The sequence below is a fragment of the Epinephelus lanceolatus genome, chromosome 18 (assembly GCF_041903045.1).
Source record: "Epinephelus lanceolatus isolate andai-2023 chromosome 18, ASM4190304v1, whole genome shotgun sequence".
NCBI classification, from domain to species: Eukaryota; Metazoa; Chordata; class Actinopteri; order Perciformes; family Serranidae; genus Epinephelus; species Epinephelus lanceolatus.
In genome coordinates, this window is record NC_135751.1 from 8658517 (window position 1) to 8681019 (window position 22503).

The window sequence follows — 22503 nt, forward strand, 5'->3', positions numbered from 1 at the left end:
CACACTGCTGCCGCAGTCATGAAGTAAGTCAAACTTTGTTGTTGTTGATCTTATCCACTAAATGTCTCCAACCCAAGACTGTTTAAATTGTTGACCTGCCAGCAGTGTAGCTAACTGCTAGCTTCAGAAGATAACCAACGCTAACAATGCTAATTTGTTTGCAGGTAAACTAGCTAGCTGTTGTAGCTAATAAACAGCCGTTGGATGCTAACCCTAACTTCCTCGTTTGTTATTATCAGCTGTTTTGCACCTCATTTGAACATTTGCTCATAAGTCTGTGTGAAATGTCTACATTTATGGTAGACCTTACTGGTCATATACATAAGGACATAGGAGTGTTTTGATATGCATTTTTGATTTATTAAACTCTAGTGTGGTCTGTGTTCACAAATGTGTATATTACCAGCAGTGTTTGTGCATGCAGACTGCAAAGTAAAGAAATGTTCTAAATAATATAATAAATGTCATGTGTCCCTATAATTGTGCATATAACCCTGCACAGTGTACAGCTCTGTCATACAGATCTGTCATACTTTTCACATTAACCCTGCACAATTGTACAGCTCTGTCACCCATGGTAAAACAATAATATTCTGCATATTCTGTATATAGCCTACTACACACACTGTTTCTTATTGTAAATTGTTTTTTCCTGTTTATCACCAGGGCAGGGGAGATATACATGTCCTCTGGGATCACAGAGTTCAGACAGTCGATGACTCAAAACAATTTGACACCAAATATTAAATATCATGACTAAAGTTTGTTTTAATTGGTCAAATGATCTTTGGTCCACTAAAATTGGGGGACTTTGGTAAAAACTAAAGCTACATTTAATACACTGTTCATCTGTGGATGTACAGTAAACACCATCAAAGTAAAGAGGAAAGATGAACGTCGGTCATATATTTTCTTTATGCAGTCTTTATGTAAAACATCTGTTTTAAACCTAACAAAACATTTTCTTTTATTACAGAGTTTCCAGAGGACCAGAGTAGAGAGCTTGTGAGACACTAGGAGAGGCAGATGTGGATGGAGTGTCGCTCACCTCAGAAGGAGTGAAGGAGTTTCAACATGTCTGCTTTGTGAGTCCCAAACTGTACCTACTAAGAGTGGCTTTCACAGTGAAACACAGCTAGCTTTTCAGTGCAAAGGAAAGGACTAAGACACACATGGTGCTGGGTCTTTACAGATATTGAACAAATTATAATAAATGAGTTTAGAGCACAGCCCTGCTTCTTCTGTAAGAAAGGATGCAGAGATCCAAAGAGGCACCACAGACACAGCTTAATGCCAGATGTCTTATCAAAGCATGACAAGATATGTGATATCAGTACAAACAATTGTAAACAAGAAGTAAGAAATCCAAGGCACTTTGAGTTCTGAGTGTATTAAATACACATTAAGTAAGAGTACATTGATTCAGTTTTGTATTTACAAACTGTCTTTTAATTTACTGGATGATTAGAAGAGATGGTTAATCTTTGTACAGTGCCCACATGAAACATGTACAGTAGCTCATACTGGTCCCAGAAAATGAAGTCATTATAAATCACTGTGGTATTGTATTTGTTGTTTGTATTCATCAGTGATGGTGTACACAACATGGTCTAATTATGTCAGTTAAAAATGCAGCAATTCATGAAATAAAGTTAATTTTACTGGTGTATTGTACCCTCTCTTGCCATAGTTAAAAGCCTATTAAAATGCAAAATGTCTTCAATAAGTGGAGGGAGTTATCAAATACCCACTAACTTAAAGAAATAGTGTGTTGTAGGATGTGTAGATTGTTATGAATAATGGGTGAATATTTTATTGGAATTTGACATTTTTACTGAATTGACTCAGTCACATATTAAGGCATTTTGAAACTGTCCTGTAAGGAACTGAAGGTCATCAATTTACATTCTAATATTTCATTTTGAGGGGAGTCTTCTGAACACAGCACACAAAACAAGGCTAGGTCTTTAATTTTCAGTACAGTCATAGTGAGGTTGTTGGCCTGTTTAAGAATTCCTTGTATGACGTGTATAAATACAATTCAATGCAAGTTGCCAGAAGTAAGATCTATAGTATTTTAAATATATAACAATAAGTGATAAGATGCTAAGAAATTTGAATTTGAACACAGGTTACACAGTCTGCAGAGATGCAACCAGCTGAGTGTGTAAGCGCAGGTCAGTGAGGTTAGGACTCACAGCAAGTTTCACACTATATAGTCATTTAAAATTGTCAACACATTTTAGTTAATAAACAGATCAGTCAGGTTCTGGGTTTCATAAAACCATGTTTAATCCAGAAAAATTCACAAAAGCCCTGCACAAATTCACATGCACAATGCAGACATCTGGCATTAAGCTGTGTGTGTGGTGCCTCTTTGGATCTCTGCATCCTTTCTTACAGAAGAATTAAGCAAGGCTGTGTTCTAAACTCATTTATTATAATTTGTTCAATATCTGTAAAGACCCAGCACCATGTGTGTCTTAGTCCTTTTCTTTGCACTGAAAAGCTAGCTGTGTTTCACTGTGAAAGCCACTCTTAGTAGGTACAGTTTGGGACTCAGAAAGCAGACATGTTAAACTCCTTCACTCCTTCTGAGGTGAGCGACACTCCATCCGCATCTGCCTCTCCTAGTGTCTCACAAGCTCTCTACTCTGGTCCTCTGGAAACTCTGTAATAAAAGAAAATGTTTTGTTAGGTTTAAAACAGATGTTTTACATAAAGACTGCATAAAGAAAATATATGACCGACGTTCACCTTTCCTCTTTACTTTGATGGTGTTTACTGTACATCTGCAGATGAACAGTGTATTAAATGTAGCTTTAGTTTTTACCAAAGTCCCCCAATTTTAGTGGACCAAAGATCATTTGACCAATTAAAACAAACTTTAGTCATGATATCTAATATTTGGTGTCAAATTGTTTTGAGTCATCGACTGTCTGAACTCTGTGATCCCAGAGGACATGTATATCTCCCCTGCCCTGGTGATAAACAGGAAAAAACAATTTACAATAAGAAACAGTGTGTGTAGTAGGCTATATACAGAATATGCAGAATATTATTGTTTTACCATGGGTGACAGAGCTGTACAATTGTGCAGGGTTAATGTGAAAAGTATGACAGATCTGTATGACAGAGCTGTACACTGTGCAGGGTTATATGCACAATTATAGGGACACATGACATTTATTATATTATTTAGAACATTTCTTTACTTTGCAGTCTGCATGCACAAACATTGCTGGTAATATACACATTTGTGAACACAGACCACACTAGAGTTTAATAAATCAAAAATGCATATCAAAACACTCCTATGTATGGTTTTTAAAGCAAAACCTGTTTCACTTTTTTGAAGTGCCATAAATTAAATAAACTTGAAACTTGACTGTTTCACAAAAAGTAAAGAAAAAGGAAACATCTGAAAATAATCAGAATATTATTTTATTTATTTAAAACAAAATCGTTTACAGGAAATTAACAAACTGGAGAAGAAACTATTGTCAATTGAAAGTAGGATGCATGATACTCCTTCTTCACAATTAACACAAGAAAGAGATAACAAGGATGGAGCTAAATTCCCTTCTTTGACACAGAACCGAATTTATGATACATAGAACACGCTGCAAATTCTATTTTAATGGCTCTCGTCCTAGTCGTCTTGTCATAGATGACATGGGCAATTCACTGGTTAACCCAGCTGATACATCTTCTACCTTTGCTAACTTTTTTTCCAAATTATATAGTTCTGATCCCTCTTTGAACAAGGTGGAACCTACAGCCTTTCTGGCTAAAGCCAACCTTTCACAGATCCCTCAACCTTCTGCAGAATTGCTTGATTCCCCAGTTACACTTACAGAGCTTAAAGAGGCATTACTAACTATGAAGACGGGAAAATCACCTGGGCTTGATGGTATCCCCCCTGAGCTCTTTCTTACTTTCTGGGCACAATTAGGTCCACTGCTATTGGACATGATACACTTTTCAGTTACAAGTGGCTCCTTTTCTAGAGATTCAAATACAGCGATCATCTCATTAATTCCAAAAAAGACAAGGATCCCACTGCTGTTTCTAATTACCGTACATTATCCCTGCTAAATATAGAAATTAAGGTATTTGCCAAGATTCTGGCCAGGAGACTTGACCCATTGATGACCCATCTGGTGCATTATGACCAAACTGGTTTCATAAAATCTCGCCTTGCTTCTGGTAATGTCCATCGCCTTTTACATGTTATCGAGGGTAGTGCCAGCATCTTAACACCATGTGCTGTTTTATCAGTTGACGCTGAGAAGGCTTTCGACCGCTTGAATGGCATTATCTCTGGCAGGTTTTACATCACATGGGGTTTGGTGTGCAATATATCTCCATGATTAAAGTTTTATATTCCAATCTCATTGCCAGAGTCTTGATAGGCAGCACATACTCAGATAACATATCCATTTCCAGGGGCACAAGACAAGGGTGCCTGCTTAGCCCTTTATTGTTTGCTCTTTCGCTGGAACCATTGGCCCAGGTGATACGTCTAACTCATGACCCTATCACCATTTATAATACTAATCACCATCTTTCGTTGTATGCTGATGATGTTCTTATTTATGTTAATGACATTTCCACACAGCTTCTTGATTTACTAAATACCTTCGTTAAGTTTGGGGATATTTCAGGCTACAAGATAAATTGGTCTAAATCAGCGTTACTTCCACTGAATAATGTAGCTAAATCTGTTGACCTTACAACAAGTATCCCCATAGTCCAAAATTTTCAATATCTTGGTTTGAATATTTTTCCTTCCTACAAAAATCTTAAGTGATAACTATACCACCACTCTTAATACTATACTGGTAGATTTGGCAAAATGGTCTGCGATTCCACAGTCCATTCAAGCATGATTCTCGGTAATAAAAATGAATATCATGCCTAGAATAAATTTCTGCAGTTCTATGTTGCCACTTCCACCCCTAGCTGGTTATTGGAACAGACTTCATTCTGCTATAAATAAATTTATTTGGAACAATAAACCTTCCAAGAATGAAATTGGTTACACTTCAAAGCGCAAGGAATTTAGGTGGTCAAAATTTGCCAAACTTGAAATATTATTTCTGGTCTTTTACTATGCGAGCCCTGAGCTCATGGCTAAATCCAGAGGTGGAGAATGCCTGGCGTCCTATAGAAGAATCTAGAGTCAAACCTCACTGCTTAGAGGATGTTGTTTATTCAAGCATCCCAAACAAAAATTGCTTAGTAAAGTTCAGTTCCGTTATTTCTAATTTAATTTCAGTTTGACGCTCCATCAGGAAAATTATGACTGTTTGTAAATACCATCTCAATGTTCCCTTGTTTAATAACTACTCTATTACATTGGATGGCAAACCTATATCTCTCCCCAGCTGGTCAGGAAAAGGAATCCATGTTCTAGCAGACATTATACAAGGTAATAGACTCAGAGCTTTCCAAGATCTTAAAGATTCCTATAATCTTCCAGGTACCACATTTTTCTTTTATTTACAGCTGAGATCTCCTCTCAATGCCTATGGTGTTCCCTGGGGTACCAATCTGGATACTCTCCCTATTAATAGGCTTTATACCTCCAACGCTCAGTATATGCTCATATCAAAACTTTATTCGTTACTCACCCAGTCCACTGCACAGCAACTGCCAATTTACAAAATTTGGAAAAAGGATTTAGGTCTGTCAAGCATTAACTGGTCTAGAGTTTGGTCCAATATACAACTCATCCTCCAGGAACCCCGATCATCAAATGATTCACTGCAATTTCGTCATGAGAAGCCACTTCACCCCCCTAAAATTAGCAAAATTTTCTGCTAGTCATTCCCCCAATTGCAGTTTTTGTCCTCAGGCAACACCAGGCACATATGTCCATATGATGTGGGACTGTACTAAGGTTAACACCTTTTGGCACTCTGTTGCATCAGCACTCTCTATAATTATTGGAAAAAATATACCTTTTGTACCTGCTTTATTTTTGTTAAATGATGACTCAGGTTTTGATCTTCCTATTTCTTACCGCCACATTCTCTTAGCGGGTGCAAAGAACTGCTGCAAAGAAATTAGTGGCCACTCAATGGAAGCAACCCCAGTCACTCAACATACCACAGTGGTATCTATCACTCATGGACATTTTGTATTTGGAGAGTTCTGTAGCTAAAATACATGGTGCCAAACAGAAGAATGTGAGCTTTGTAGATAAAATGAGAGAGAAGATAAAAAGTTATTTGATTTAATCTGTTTGTCACTAAATGTTAAAGTCTGTGATCGAATAGCATGCATTGAATACTGTGGGTCTAGGTAATAGGGTTTTTAGGGTATGAGATAAAGGGGGGGGGGGGGGGGGGAGGGTTAGGTTGTTGTCCTGTCCTTTGTTCTTTTGCTGTTGTTGTCTTCTTTGCTTTCTTCTGTTTTTTGGTTTGTTATTTTTATTTTAGTTTTTGTGCGTACTGTTATTGTTTTATACACTGGTTCTATGTGTATTGACTTGTCAGTTGTCGAAATAAAAATAAAAATTGGATCACAAAAAAGAATATTATTTTATGTTACAAAAAATGTGTTTTTTGCCTGGTCTTCCCTTTGTTTAGAAAATTAAAATAAAATAAAAAACTCCAAAGAGAATTATTTGGCTTGTGAGCCTTAAAACTGAAGCAATTTTTTTACTTATCAAAGGTTTAAGAATCATTTTGACTTCTCAAGATGCAATATTTTATAGGTTTTAGAGCCCTTAAGTGGTGAAACTGTCCAGTGTTTTACAGACAAACAGCACAAACTAAATAAAAGAGAAACATTTGAAAAGAAGAATGAGAATATTATTTTATGTTATGATAAAATGCTATTTCCCCTCTATTAATGAATCTTGTCATGCCCCTCAGGTCTACTTTTTGACCCCTTTAGGGGTCCTGACCCCCATGTTGGTAATCACTAACTTAGTGGACTTGAAAGTTGAAATAGAAAACAGACAAAAGTGGACAGTAGTGGACACTTTTAGGCTAAAAATATATAATTATTGTTAAAAGGTATTTAGTAATCTCCACGACCCAAATGACACAGCTGGCAGTGTAGGTACCATAATGTAAAGAGAGAGATCTTCAACAGATATGTGATGGCAATTTTCCAGAAAACCCAGAAAATTGTACAGAGTTTGGTTGGTTGCTCAGGTGGGAGGGAAAGCAAAGGTTACAAAAGTTTTTATACAAAAACCAATTGCTGTTTGTTACATTAGTTACATCATATAACTAAATGGTGTTTAATTTTATCCTTAGACCCTTTGAGATGATTTTCTTTTAATGTTAAGAAAATTGTAAAGAATTTGGTTGCTAGATGGTCAAACTTTTCCCACAGGACATTTAAGTAAAAGTTACATAAGGTTTTTGTACAAAATGTGATTTCTACTTATCAGACTGTTATTTTGAAAAAGTTCTGTAGTCTTTAAAAAGTAAAATTAAACAATGTTTTACAAGAGCAAGCAAATATGTTTGTACTTCGACTTTAATTTTAAACATATTTCAAACAGCATTCCTAACTTTTCAATCATCTTGTGACCCTTTAGCTTTATCTTGTGGGGGTCCCAACCCCATCATTCTGAAGCACAGATGTAGAGGGGTACATAATGCAAATGAAAAGAAAGAGAAGATTATTAGATTACCATATAAAGCATACTTACATTACATTGACTAATTACCAAGAGATAAAAATGTCCTAAGTACACACTAATGTGTAAAAAAAAAAAAAAAAGTATTAACATGTTTTTGAGTGCTGTATCTTTCAGTGAGAAAGTTGACACCTGGTTATGAGTGTAATGCTGTCAGTGCACACTTGATGGCTGAAGGGGCAGGAATGCAGCCTCACCTGATGGGCCTGTTCACCCTTTGGACTTCTGTCGCCCCAGGTGTCAGTCCACACGGAGCCCGAGGACCTCCACACCACATAGCTGACAGGGATTTCTACCATTTTTTTTCCTGTTAAAGGGTTTTTTGGGGGGATTTTTCCTTATCCGCTGCGAGGGTCCTAAGGACAGAGGGATGCCGTATGCTGTAAAGCCCTCTGAGGCAAATTGTGATTTGAGACATAATAGAAGACTCACAGAAGTGTCACTTTTTTTTGTACATTCACATGTTAAATTCCAACTCAAACTTAATTTTTCAAATGGTCAACCCCTTGAGCATAGCTTGACAGGTGCACTTGCCCTGTGGTAGCCTATGAGTATAGGTCTATGATGTAGGCTTTCTCTTGTTGCCAGCTGGCTCCAAATATTTTTCTATGATAATTAGACATTCAGGAGATTTAATAGTGGGAGCCGAATCATCCACAAAGGTCTTCTTCTCTCCAACCCGATGGACACTGTGATTAAAACTGGTATAAACAATGAATAAAGCAGTTTCATTTGAAGAAAACTTTATTGTCCTGACGCTGCACACCGCAGCAAGACTGCTAGCTGTGGTGGCTGACTAGAAAACACAAATGGCCCTATCCAGAGCCAGTATGTTGTTTGTCCAATCCGGGCTACTGGACAAACATGGCGAAGCGACATGGTGATCCCTGTAGATGAGGAACCACCCATATACACATTTTGACAAATGAAGGCCTGTCTCAGTTAGACTGGTTCCCAAGCAGTTATTTTTTAGAGGGGTTCTTTGGATGTATAAAATCAGGTTGTTGTTATCGGGTTATTGATATTAAAATATATTAATAAAAAAAATGTACTTTTCAAATATTTTTCAAGTCTTGTTTTCAAAAGTTATTCATGCTTTCAGCAGAACCTCCCTTCAAACCAATATTCCACATTGTTCATATTTTATGGGCATTATTCATCCTTTAAAGCCAGCAATCCAGTTTAGTGTCAGCTTTTCAACATCCAGCATTCACAGTGCAGTTTCATGAGAAATTTTCTTCTCTTGTCTACAAAATGTTCTTCCTATTTTTTTTGTTTGCTTGTTTTATATATATACCCTCACAGCACGATTATGTTTTTCCATTATCCTCTTCTCTTGTCTTATCGCTTATTTTTTTTTGTTTGTTTGTTTATTTCTTTTCAATTACACATCAGAGATGATTCTGATCTGTCAATGTGAAATAAAAACACAAGAACCACAGACATTATGTAAGACTTTGTTTTTTATTGAAGAATGTCAGACAGACTCAGTTTACAATAACAGCATCTGATGCTTTATTCTGGTCTAACTGCTGCTGCTGATCTACTTTGCAGAGGAAATCTCTTCCTTTGTGGTGGACACCAGCATGGTGGCGATGCTGCAGAAAAGGAAAATCACAGTTTATTTTGACATTTTTATTATTTCAGTATGATGAAACTGAAAATGATTTTTTTTATTTTTTATCAGAAGAAAAACAAAACTAGTAATATTTCAAGTTAAATGAAGCTACTTTTACATCATCTAGTAGCTAGTATATAAGTAAGAAACAATATTTTTTGTTTTTGTAATCAGAAGCTAATCTGATGGGAAATATGTGTTTTTACAATGAATACGCTCCCTCCTCAGTTGCTCTTCCTGAGGTTTCTACCGTTTTTTTCCCCCATTAAAGGGTTTTTTTTGGGGAGTTTTTCCTTATCCGCTGTGAGGGTCCAGACAGAGGGATATTGTATGCTGTAAAGCCCTGTGAGGCAAATTGTGATTTGTGATATTGGGCTTTATAAATAAAATTGATTGATTGATTGATTGATAAATGCCTTTATCTGAATTCTGTCCAAAACTATGAGATTTAAAGTTTAAATTATGATGCAAAATTGTATAGGTATTAGTATTTTTAGCCATGCTGCAATAGCAGTGATGGATGTAAATGTCTGTTTGTCAACCACTTTGTTCAAGATTAACCTATTTCAACAACCATTGAATGGAATGTGATGAAATGTGGTTTACACATTTATCAGGAGGAAGTGTAATAACTTAGGAGATCCTCTGATTTTTCATCTAGCGCCATCATCAGGTCAACATTTGAATTTGTCCAATACTTTGCTTTATGACCAAATACCTACAGAACTAAAGACACTCCCATAAGCTTCTGCATGCTGAAATGCTAAGCTAAGATGTTTTGTGAGTATTTGTGCACTTAACACAACATGTGTGAAAGAGTTAATGGCAGAGAAAATGTTCTAAATTCATTGAACATTTCCCTCCACTCACCTCTCTCCATCCAGCAGCCTCCTGTACTGGGCGATCTCCAGCTCCAGTCTGGTCTTGATGTCCAACAGGTCAGCGTACATGATCTTCTGGTTCTCCAGGTCAGATCTCAGCTGGGCCAGCTGCTCCTCCAGAGCCTCCACCTGCCTCTGGTAACCTGCCAGCATGTTGGCGTAGCGGGTCCTGGTCTCAGCGAGACTTGCCTCCAGAGCTCCTTTCTGTTCAGGAGGAAGAGGGAGGACAGTCAGGCCAGAGAGAGAGCAACAGATGACTCAATGAGGTTGAAAGAATTAGTTTTCTTACCTTGCTGATCTGAGCCTGCAGTTTGATCTCCAGAGTCTGAAGAGTTCTTCTGATCTCCCCGATCTCGGACTTTGACGTCTGCAAGTACTCGGCGCTAGAAGCCACGTCTTTGTTCAGGTCAGCTGTCTGTGGAGCACAAGTGCTAATTATGTTATTGAGCTGCTAAACATCCCGGAAGAGCTTAACTTAAAAAAAAAAAAAAAAAAAAAAAAAGCTATAAAACTTCCAAACTTAAACTTATAGAACTTAAAAAACAAAAAGTGGTTGTAGTATGACTTGAGATGGAGCCGGTTTTGGACAGTAGGGGGCAGCAGTGATCACATTCAGAGTACAAAATAGGGCTTTGTGGTCTCACCTTGGCTTGGAACCATGACTCCAGGTCTCTGCGATTCTTGTTGGCAACGGTCTCGTAGTGTTCTCTGATTTCAGCCAAGACAGCAGACAGGTCTTGTTGAGGAGCCGCGTCCACCTCCACATTCACCTTACCTCCCATGTGGGCCCGCAGAGCCAGCAGATCCTGCAGGAAGACACTGGTTAAACTTCTGTTATTTTTATCCTTTTATTTCTGTTTCTTTTTTTGTCTGGTCTCAGTGGTCATACCTCCTCGTGGTTCTTCTTCAGTTGGGCCAGCTCGTCTCTCAGACCTTGCAGTTGCATCTCCAGGTCGGACCGGCTCAGGGTCAGCTCTTGCAGGACCCCCTTCAGCCCAGCAATATCAGCCTCCACTGACTGACGCATTGCCAGCTCATTATCATACCTGAAAAAAACACAAGACAGAGTTCAAGAAACTCATCTGATTGTCGAAATGATTGGGAAGAAGGGGCTCACAAAAATTGAATCAGATTACTTTATGTTGCGTTCTCAACATGTGATATGATGTTAAAAGACACAAAGTCTCACACTCACTTGACTCTGAAGTCGTCGGTGGCCAGCTTGGCGTTGTCCACAGCAAGGATGAGGTTAGCGTTACCACGAGCAGCAAATTCAATCTGAAAAGTTGAAAAAGTTAAACTTAAAACATTAATGGTCAGATTTCGTAAGGAACTGAAGAATTCATAAACCTTATAAACCTTAAATATGCTTGAGTTACATTTAAAATCATAAAACTTTAAATTCAAATACCTCCAATCAAAATATTCAAAAACAAAGGCTTATTAAGTTTCTGTTCTCACCTGGTCCTGCAGGTCTTTGATGCGGACATTGAAGCTGGTGAAGTTGTGAGCGTCTGGCAGGGTTCTGTTCTCCAGAAACTGTCTGATCTTCAGCTCCAGTTCAGCATTGGCCTTCTCCAGACTGCGCACCTTTTCCAGGTATGTGGCCAGGCGGTCGTTGAGGTTCTGCATGGTGGCTTTCTCGCTCACAGTCATGTCGATTGCGTCAGCCAAGTTAAAGCCACTGCCAGCACCAGTGGAGGACACAAAGGAGGCCTTGGACACACGGACTCCAGACCCTCCAGCGCCTCCGTACACACTGCCGGCCCCTATGCTGCTGACTCGTTGGGACACAGAGGGGACCATCAAGATGGAGCTCCTCATGGGGGAGGACATGTAGCTGCTGCGGCTGGAGAAGGAGGTCATGGCTGCTGGTCGGCTGGTCGTTGGCTCTGAGCGGAGAGTGAAGAGGTGCTGGGACAGCAGCTCCTCTTATGCCTCAAAATCAGGCTGGGGGTGTGGTAGTGGGTCAGGTTGGGATGCCAAACATGTCAGCTATGTCACAGTGTAGCCCTGAGGCCCTGAGAGCAAACCGGTCTGAGCTGAACAGGTGAGGTCCAGCAGGTCCGGCGGGTCTCCATCTGAAAGAGAAAGTCTATTTCAACTCTTCTAGAGGCTCCAGGGTGACATCTCAGAGGGGCCTGACAGCTGTTTGTACCTGACGGTGCGGTCCTGTCAGTCCACACAAAGCCCTGAGGATCAGGCATCCAGTCAGACCTCAAATGTTTCACTGCCCACAGCTCTGTCCACAGCGAGATTCAAAGAGAGCAGGAGAATCTCCTTTTGCTCATTAAACTATTTAAAACCCTATTCAATTTTATGCAAAATGTGTCGTCACATAACTGAAAATGAATTCTAAGGTCACAGTTTTCACATTCTGATGGCTCGTCTTTCTTTGGTTTAGTTATTTACAATGAAAAATCCTATACTGATCCTAAACCCAAGCGAAGTTTATCGATCAGAGGTTTAATATTTCTACAAGCTGTGGGCACTTAAATCAAAGATTTTTACTTCTCAAGAGGCCACTCTTACAATTCATTTTATAGACCTAACACGATGAAACTGATGAGTATATCAACTTAATTTATTTTATACTTGCTTTATTTGTCTATGCACCTTTATACTTGTATGTGTAAACATATATGTATGCTTTTTTAAAGCAAAACCTGTTTAACTTTTTTTAAGTGCCATAAATTAAAAAATAACTTGAAACTTGACTGTTTCACAAAAAAAGTAAAGAAAGGGGAAACATCTGAAAACAATCAGAATATTATTTCATGTTACAGAAAAATGTATTTTTTTCCTGGTCTTCCCTTTGTTTAGAAAATTAGATAATTAGAGAATTATTTGGCTTGTGAGCCTTTAAACTGAAGCAATTTTTACTTATCAAAGGTTTAAGAATCATTTTGACTTCTCAAGATGCAATATTTTATAGGTTTTAGAGCCCTTAAGTGGTGAAACTGTCCAGTGTTTTACAGACAAACAGCACAAACTAAACTAGAAAAGCACTCAGAGAGTGCAGACCTCCGCCAAGTAGGTGATATTCCCTCCCCCTCTGCATCAGATTTTGCAGCCTGCATCACAATTAGGTTATTTGCATCACTATCATTATTAGGTTATATATGCCTTCACCATGGAGACACTGTGGTGTATTTATTTCATTTTTATTTTGTACAAACACAGAATATAATGTTTTTTTGTATTTTTCACTTTCTTTTTTTCCAACACAGAACATTAATTTCAACTTTAGAATTGCAACAATATTTAGCAAGCAGAGCAAGACGTGCTGATGGCGCTATTTTCAGCGTCTTTAGAAATTGGAATTGCTGCTGAGGCTGTCATACCATAGACTTTATTTATTATTTTATCCACTTTGCTTCAACCGATCACCACCAAAATTTTATCATCTTGTCCCATTATCCACCTTGGATGAAAATTTCATCAAAATCTGCTCAGAACTTTTTGAGTTATTTTGCAAACAAACAAACAAACAAACAGACAAACAAACAGACAAACAGACCAATGCCAGCAAAAACATTACCTCCTTGGCGGAGGTAATAAAAGAGAAACATTTGAAAAGAAGAATGAGAATATTGTTTTATGTTATGAGAAAATGTTATTTCCCCTTTTTTAATGAATCTTGCCATGCCCCTCAGGTCTACTTTTTGACCTCTTTAGGGGTTAACATGTTTTTAAGTGCTGTATCTTTCAGTGAGAAAGTTGACACCTGGTTATGAGTGTAATGCTGTCAGTGCACACTTGATGGATGAAGGGGCAGGAATGCAGCCTCACCTGATGGGCCTGTTCACCCTTTGGACTTCTGTCGCTCCAGGTGTCAGTCCACACGGAGCCCGAGGACCTCCACACCACATAGCTGACAGGGATTTCTACCATTTTTTTCCTGTTAAAGGGTTTTTTGGGGGGATTTTTCCTTATCCGCTGCGAGGGTCCTAAGGACAGAGGGATGCCGTATGCTGTAAAGCCCTCTGAGGCAAATTGTAATATGTGATACTGGGCTTTATGAATAAAATTGATTAATTGATTAACTGATTGATCGATTGAGAGCTGTCCTCAGAAAGACTAAATAGAAGACTCACAGAAGTGTCACTTTTTTTTGTACATTCACATGTTAAATTCCAACTCAAACTTAATTTTTCAAATGGTCAACCCCTTGAGCATAGCTTGACAGGTGCACTTGCCCTGTGGTAGCCTATGAGTATAGGTCTATGATGTAGGCTTTCTCTTGTTGCCAGCTGGCTCCAAATATTTTTCTGATAACTAGACGTTCAGGAGGTTTAATAGTGGGAGCCGAATCATCCACAAAGGTCTTCTTCTCTCCAACCCGATGGACACTGTGATTAAAACTGGTATAAACAATGAATAAAGCAGTTTCATTTGAAGAAAACTTTATTGTCCTGACGCTGCACACCGCAGCAAGACTGCTAGCTGTGGTGGCTGACTAGAAAACACAAATGGCCCTATCCAGAGCCAGTATGTTGTTTGTCCAATCCGGGCTACTGGACAAACATGGCGAAGCGACATGGTGATACCTGTAGATGAGGAACCACCCATATACACATTTTGTCAAATGAAGGCCTGTCTCAGTTAGACTGGTTACCAATCAGTTATTTTTTTAGAGAGGCTCTTTGGATGTATAAAATCGGGTAATTGTTGTCAGGTTATTGATATTAAAATGTATTAATAAAAATTTGTTTTATATATACATACATGCATGCATATACATTTTTACATTATCATTATATATATCTTTATGTATATTTTTTATAGAATTTGTTGTTTTTTCTTTTGCCAAACTAACATAATGAAATAGAAAAATGCAGTAGGTTAATACAGTTTTTTCAGCATACCCTCACAACACGATTATGTTTTTCCATTATCCTCTTCTCTTGTCTTATCTCTTATTTTTTTGTTTGTTTATTTCTTTTCAATTACACATCAGAGATGATTCTGATCTGTCAATGTGAAATAAAAACACAAGAACCACAGACATTATGTAAGACTTTGTTTTTTTTATTGAAGAATGTCAGACAGACTCAGTTTACAATAACAGCATCTGATGCTTGATTCTGGTCTAACTGCTGCTGCTGATCTACTCTGCAGAGGAAATCTCTTCCTTTGTGGTGGACACCACCATGGTGGCGATGCTGCAGAAAAGAAAAATCACAGTTTATTTTGACATTTTTATTATTTCAGTATGATCAGACTGAAAATGATTTCTTATTGTTATAAAAGAAAAACAAGACTAGTAATATTTGAAAGGGTAAGTGAAACTACTTTTACATCGTGTAGTAGCCTAGTAAGTATTAAATAATATGTTTTGTTATTGTCATCAGAAGCTGATCTCATGGGAAATATGTTTTTACAATAAATAAATGCCGTTTTTCTGAATTCTGTCCAAAACTATGAGATTTAAAGTTTAAATTATGATGCAAAATTTTATTAGTATTAGTATTTTTAGCCGTTCTGCAGTAGCAGTGATGGATGCAAATGTCTGTTTGTAAACCACTTTGTTCAAAACTAACCTATCTCAACAACCATTGAATGGATTGTGACGAAATGTGGTTTACACATTTATCAGGAGGAAGTGTAATAACTTAGGAGATCCTCTGATTTTTTATCTAGCACCATCATCAGGTCAAAATTTGAATTTGTCCAATACTTTGCTTTATGACCAAATACCTACAGAACTAAAGACACTTCCATAAGCTTCTGCATGCTGAAATGCTAAGCTAAGATGTTTTGTGAGTATTTGTGCACTTAACACAACATGTGTGAAAGAGTTAATGGCAGAGAAAATGTTCTAAATTCATTGAACATTTCCCTCCACTCACCTCTCTCCATCCAGCAGCCTCCTGTACTGGGCGATCTCCAGCTCCAGTCTGGTCTTGATGTCCAACAGGTCAGCGTACATGATCTTCTGGTTCTCCAGGTCAGATCTCAGCTGGGCCAGCTGCTCCTCCAGAGCCTCCACCTGCCTCTGGTAACCTGCCAGCATGTTGGCGTAGCGGGTCCTGGTCTCAGCGAGACTTGCCTCCAGAGCTCCTTTCTGTTCAGGAGGAAGAGGGAGGACAGTCAGGTCAGAGAGAGAGCAACAGATGACTCAATGAGGTTGAAAGAATTAGTTTTCTTACCTTGCTGAGGTCAGCTGCGTGACTGTCAGTATGACTTCATAGTAAGACAATAATTTAATACTAAACATTTTACATTCAAATTAATGAGGAAGCCCAAACTTGCCAGAGGCAAACTCAGCAGTAAAGGCAAAAGGACTCCTCGGTATTTAGACTATATTCCATATATATGCTGAGTATATATACACACACATACAAATACATATATACATATACATATATATATATATATATATATATATATATGTATACACATACATATATATGTAGTTAGTGTTCTCTTACCTTGCTGATCTGAGCCTGCAGTTTGATCTCCAGAGTCTGAAGAGTTCTTCTAAGATCTCCAATCTCAGATCTAGATGTCTGCAGGGTCTCAGTGCTCAAAGCCACGTCTTTGTTCAGGTCAGCTGTCTGTGGAGCACAAGTATTAATTATGTTATTGATCAAATATCAAGATATCAGACAACAACTGGATGTACAGTTACCTGCTGAACATACTGGAAAGCAGAACTTAAGGACCAAATAGAATGAAAGCTATATGGAATAACTTAAAAACTAAAACCTGTAAAACTTAATCAACAAAAAGTTGTTCTAGTGTGACTCTGGCAGGTTTTGGACAGAAAGGGGCAGCAGTGATCTCAATCAGAGCATGAAACTGGATTTTGTGGTCTCACCTTGGCCTGGAACCAGGACTCAAGGTCTCTGTTGTTCTTGTTGGTGACAGTTTCGTAGTGTGCCCTGATTCCTGCCAGGACATTGGACAGGTCCTCCTGAGGAGCAGCGTCCACCTCAACGGTCACCTGACCTCCAACCTGGGCCCGCAGAGCCAGCAGATCCTGCAGGAAGACACTGGTTAAACTCCTGTCTTTTTATGTTTTTATTTCTCTCTCTGTCTGGTTTTTAGTGGTCTGACCTCCTCGTGGTTCTTCTTCATATGGATCAGCTCTTCTCTCAGACCCTCCAACTGCTTCTCCAGGTCAGCCCGACTCAGGGTCAGCTCTTGCATGACCCTCTTCAGCCCGGCGATGTCAGCTTCCACCATTTGGCGCATGGCCAGCTCGTTATCGTACCTGGGGGAAAAAAAGCAAGAATGAGATAAAATCACCTGAATGTTGAAATGACTGCAAAGAAGGGGCTCACAAAAACACAGATTGAATCAGATTACTTTATGTTGTGTTCTCACCATGTGATATGATGTTAAAAGACACAAAGTCTCACACTCACTTGACTTTGAAGTCGTCAGTGGCCAGCTTGGCATTGTCCACAGCGAGAATGAGGTCAGCGTTTCCACGAGCAGCAAGATTGATCTGAAATGTTGAAAAAAAAATATAAATTAAAACTTTGTTCAGATGGTTTGTGAAAAAATGAAGAACCAAAAACTTCAATACCTGTCACAAAAAATCATCAGTCTAAATACTTCCAATGAAAATGTTCAAAAACATAAGATTAAAAAGTTTCTGTTCTCACCTTGTCCTGGAGGTCTTTGATGCGGACATTGAAGCTGGTGAAGTTGTGAGCGTCTGGCAGGGTTCTGTTCTCCAGAAACTGTCTGATCTTCAGCTCCAGTTCAGCATTGGCCTTCTCCAGACTGCGCACCTTTTCCAGGTATGTGGCCAGGCGGTCGTTGAGGTTCTGCATGGTGATTTTCTCGCTGACAGTCACGTCAACTGCGTCAGCCAAGTTAAAGCCACTGCCAGCACCAGCAGAGGAAACAAAGGAGGCCTTGGACACACGGACTCCAGACCCTCCAGCGCCTCCGTACACACTGCCGGCTCCTATGCTGCTGACTCTTTGGGACATAGAAGGGACCATCAAGATGGAGCTCCTCATGGGGGAGGACATGTAGCTGCTGCGGCTGGAGAAGGAGGTCATGGCTGCTGGTCGGATGGTCGTTGGCTCTGAGCGGAGAGTGAAGAGGTGCTGGGACAGCAGCTCCTTTTATGCCTCAAAATGGTGAGGGGGGTCGTTGTAGTATTTGGGATGCCAAACATGCCAGAGTGACAGTGCAGCTGACCTGTCAGGCCAACGGGTCTGAGCTGAGCAGGTGAGGTCCAGCAGGTTGGGTAGGTCTTCATCTGAAAGAGAAAGTCTATTCAAACCCTTCTAAGATAAGCTCCAGGGCCTCTGGGCAACATCTCAGAGGGGCCTGACAGCTTTTTATACCTGATTGTCCAGTCCTGTCTGTCCACAGAGAGCCCCTAGGACCAAACATCCAGTCAGACCTCATATGCTTCACAGCTCACAGCTCTGTCCACAGAGAGATTCAAAGACAGCAGGAGAGTCTAAAGTTAGTATTTTTTGGAGTTGAGAAAATTCTCCTTTAGCTAATTAAAAGGTTAATATCTCTATAAGATGGGAGTGCTGAAAGCAAAGAGTGATTTTTACTTCTCAAAAGGCAATTTTTAATACATTTCATAAACCTAAAGTGGTGAAACTGATGAGTATTTGAACCTAATTTATTTTTTTCTTGCTTTACTCATCAATGCCCTTTTATATCTGGACCATATCTATCTTCTCAATTACTCCTTCTGTCCCTGCTGTTGTTAACACTATCCCTGCAGTTGACGAGATTTTCCATCATTTATGACAGAAAAAAAATTATGGTTGCACAAGCCGTGGAGATGTGTATGGACTCAGACTTCCTGTTTCGATCTATATTCTTAATCCGATTTGGATAAGGACGCAGACAAGTTTGTTGGGACAAAATTGGATCTCCATGACAGTGACACATTTCCACGTAAATTTCCACGTATTTCTACGTAAATGTGAAGTTGATTTTGTATTTGAAAATGATTGTCTTTGTGTTGATAAAAAATGAATGGAATAAGATAGAATTAAATGTTTTAAAAACAGAAGGTCTTTTCTTTAGTTTCATGTATATACTGTTTACATATTCATAGAACAAATCATTCTGTGGGTCTTAACATGCTGGCAGTGGCTGGCAACTTAAAAATAGTACCCTGGCAGGGAAAATGTTAATGCATGTTCTGCAGGGCTAGAGAGGGTTGATGTGGGGCTTTGCTTCGAATTCCCATGACCTTAAGCAACCTGGTAGCTGACTTGCCCACAAAGTCTCTGCAGCCAACTTCAGCTGGGCAAACCTTCACTTTCAGCATCAGCTGCCAGCTCAGCATACTTAAGGCTTTGGCGTTTGCAAGCCTCCCCACAGCATCCTCAGTGGGCACAGTGAGCTCAGTGTGCTCGAGCTGCAGTGAGGAAGGCCAAAGCACAAGGTCTGGTCTGAGGTTTGTTGAGATTAAAAGTATAGCGACTGATTCAGATCTGCCAGTAACCTCCAGTCTTGTGCCTCTCCCAGTTGTCTGCTGTGTGATTTAAGTGTACAGGCCTTGGATTGCTTTGCACCTTTGCCTACAAAACTGTCTTGCAAGTGCAGAATGGTAGAGGGGGTACGACATTGATTTATGTCTGTCTAGACACTTCAGCACCTGATTGTGCCGCCAGGTCAACAACCTTGCATCCGGCTTGTCTTGCAGCAAACCAGAATTTGTTTTAGGTTTGCTGGAAATGGGCAGAGGTGGCACATGGGGTCCTCTCTGAACTATTGGCTCAGGTTCCTCAGAGGTGGCAGGACATCGTAGGTGGCTCGTATTATGAAGCTGGTTTGAGATGCTTCCATGCCCCACATCCGCTGTCCTTGTTGTGCCTGTAACTGCCTATGCGCACCTCATTGCCTGCTCTTGTTGGCACAACTCCTTGACCTTGGCGCTGACATGGCGGTGCCTTGTGCCAGGATGGTCTGCTCCCTCCAAGGCCAAGGCCTCCTCTTCCTTGTTGAACATGCCCAACAATGTCCCTGTGTTCAGGGCTGACTTTGTCTGTTGCGTAGCTGCAGAAGGGGTCCACCTCCTTCCAGTAGCGAGTGGCAGAGCTGTTTGGGCTACTTACATGGATCAGGGGATTCTGTTATTGTCCTTTCTGAGCACATGTACTCCTCTTCAAGATTGGACACAGGGAGCTCCAGAGGGCCTTTTCCGTGCAGCCCTATGTTGAACTAAGCTACTTTTTGGCAAATGAGATCATCGGTCTCTCCAGTCTGTCAACCTTAGAAATTTGAACCTCATAGATAGTTAAAGGACACGTCAGCCTGGGTAGGAAGCCAAATTGAAGGCACCAGAGCTTTAAATTGGCTGAATAAATGGGTTGAAAGACTGAACTTTCACACCTTAAAGGTAGGATCTGGAGGATTTTCAAACAAAACAAAATATAAACATATACAACTGAAATCCTGCTTAAACATCACCTATGGGCTTCTACTCATGTGTGGTGGTGACTCTGTTTGCAGAGCTCCTGCCCTTTAACTGTATTTTGATGTTTTTGTGAGCTCGGACCGCTTCTGGGCGGAGATTTCCCCAGCCAATGAGAGAGTGCAGGTGCCGTGTCCAAGCATGCACCGGCGCGAGCCTTGCCTGAACCTCTTCTGTGAAGCCTTCTTCCGTACCTCCGGGCTCTGTACACCCGGGAGAGTTGAGCCTGATAGGAGGGGCCGAATTTGAATGTGTGCTTACAAACAGCAACTGGAAAATCCTCCAGACCCTACCTTTAAAGTAAAAAAATGGTTTTATCTGCCCCTGCGCTATTCGTCTCTTAACACAGCTAGAGCTGAGTGAGTGATTGCTTATACTGCTCAAGCAACAACGTACACTGTCATGTATTTTCCCCAGAAAGGGAAATCAGGGTTTCAAAACAGGAAAGAAAGGAAAGGGAAAGAAAAAATTAAAAGGCACATGAGGAGAGACACAGTTTATGCATAGAGCCCAGCATTTGGTGCTATGTCCCTGCTCACCAAGACCACATTTTGCCATGATAACACGCATAGACTCACAAGGTGAAAATACCCCCCCACTGTCCCGCTGGTAATAAAGCACACTTACATGGTTAAATCACAAAGAAAATAAAATGTAGTAAGAGAAACAATATTAACATCTTTCAAAGTGTTCTATGACTTCCTGTCAGTGAAGCCTGATGGTGAGTTTCATGCTGTCAGTGCACACCTGATGGATGAAGGAGCAGGAATGGAGCCTCACCTGATGGGCCTGTTTACCTAGGCTCCTGTTCCATGGGGGGAACAGATGGTCCGGTCTGGTCAGTCCACATGGAGCCCCAGGGACCTTAAATGCCACACAGCTCACAGGTCTGTCCTCAGAGAGACATTAAAGAAAAGACTCATGGAACTAAATTGTTTTTGTCTGTTTACATTTAAGAATTAAACTCAGGTTAGGTTTGAGCACTCGCCTGCTTGTCCTCTTGTTCACATAAAGTGTATGTAAGTGTCGTTAACCTTTAAGACTCATATTTTGTTTAAGTTTTGTAACCCTGAAGAGATCAAACCATCCAGTGTTTCACAGGAAAACAGCAAAGGTGAGAGAAATAGCTGAGAGAGAACAGTTTTATGGAAAAAAAAATGTTTTACTTATTTACTTTTAACTAACTTGTATAAAATGCAGAAAAAATCATGCAGGTAACCAAACTGTGATTTTTCTCCAATTAAAATAAAGACTCTTCCTTTGCTTTCGTCTATAGATATCAAACCAGCATAACACAATATATTTGTACTATACTTGAAAGGGACGTCATTGACATAATCCATTCCCTAGCTCCTAATCTGCTTTATACAGTTTAAACAGACATTGTTAAAAACGTTCCCAAGTTTTCAGTAATGACCCCTCAGTCTATCTTGTCACTCCTCAGGCGGGTCCTGATCTCCAGGTTGGGAAGCTTCAGGACTCAAAGGACCACAGTACAAACTAGAAAAGCACTCAGAGATTGCAGACCTCTGCCAAGTAGGTGATATTCCCTCCCCCTCTGCATCAGATTTTGCAGCCTGCATCACAATTAGGTTATTTGCGTCACTATCATTATCAGGTTATATATGCCTTCACCATGGAGACACTGTGGTGTATTTGTTTCATTTTTATTTTGTACCAACACAGAATAAAATATGTTTTTTTTGTATTTTTCACTTTCTGTTTTTTTCCAACGCAGAACATAAATTTCAACTTTAGAATTACAACAATATTTAGCAAGTAAGAACAAGACGTGCTTTCCGGCCACCAGATGGTGCTATTTTCACCGTCTTATTAGACATTGGAATTGCTGCTGAGGCTGTCAGACGATCATTTTAACCAGTCACCACCAAAATTTTTATCATCTCTTCCTTGTCCCATTATCCAC

The 22503-nt window shown here is 39.7% G+C and overlaps 2 protein-coding genes across 2 annotated transcripts; both read right to left on the minus strand.

Moving 5' to 3' along the window:
- Positions 1–9108: 9108 nt before the first annotated feature.
- Positions 9109–12078, minus strand: LOC117268348 (keratin, type I cytoskeletal 50 kDa-like). The gene is made up of 7 exons (XM_078161441.1): positions 11624–12078; positions 11358–11440; positions 11052–11208; positions 10807–10968; positions 10452–10577; positions 10152–10366; positions 9109–9261 (listed from the first exon to the last, which is right to left on the minus strand). Exons 1-7 carry the CDS (start codon positions 12026–12028, stop codon positions 9207–9209), a joined length of 1203 nt encoding a protein of 400 aa, XP_078017567.1. The 5' UTR covers positions 12029–12078; the 3' UTR covers positions 9109–9206.
- Positions 12079–15172: 3094 nt separating this feature from the next.
- On the minus strand, positions 15173–18231 carry LOC117268345 (keratin, type I cytoskeletal 50 kDa-like). The gene is made up of 7 exons (XM_078161442.1): positions 17779–18231; positions 17536–17618; positions 17225–17381; positions 16986–17147; positions 16597–16722; positions 16015–16229; positions 15173–15327 (listed from the first exon to the last, which is right to left on the minus strand). The coding sequence occupies exons 1-7, from the start codon at positions 18181–18183 to the stop codon at positions 15273–15275; spliced, it is 1203 nt and encodes a 400-aa protein (XP_078017568.1). The 5' UTR covers positions 18184–18231; the 3' UTR covers positions 15173–15272.
- Between the last annotated feature and the right edge of the window lie 4272 nt (positions 18232–22503).

Excerpts from the sequence above, each read along its gene's own strand:
- LOC117268348 (XM_078161441.1), bottom strand. The coding sequence starts at position 12,028 with ATGACCTCCTTCTCCAGCCGCAGCAGCTACATGTCCTCCCCCATGAGG. Across the intron at positions 10,969-11,051 it reads TGAAGAAGAACCACGAGGAG|GATCTGCTGGCTCTGCGGGC; the intron begins GTATGACCACTG and ends GTCTTCCTGCAG. Across the intron at positions 10,578-10,806 it reads AGTCATGGTTCCAAGCCAAG|ACAGCTGACCTGAACAAAGA; the intron begins GTGAGACCACAA and ends TGTGCTCCACAG.
- LOC117268345 (XM_078161442.1), bottom strand. The coding sequence starts at position 18,183 with ATGACCTCCTTCTCCAGCCGCAGCAGCTACATGTCCTCCCCCATGAGG. Across the intron at positions 17,619-17,778 it reads TCAAAGACCTCCAGGACAAG|ATCAATCTTGCTGCTCGTGG; the intron begins GTGAGAACAGAA and ends TCAACATTTCAG. Across the intron at positions 17,148-17,224 it reads TGAAGAAGAACCACGAGGAG|GATCTGCTGGCTCTGCGGGC; the intron begins GTCAGACCACTA and ends GTCTTCCTGCAG.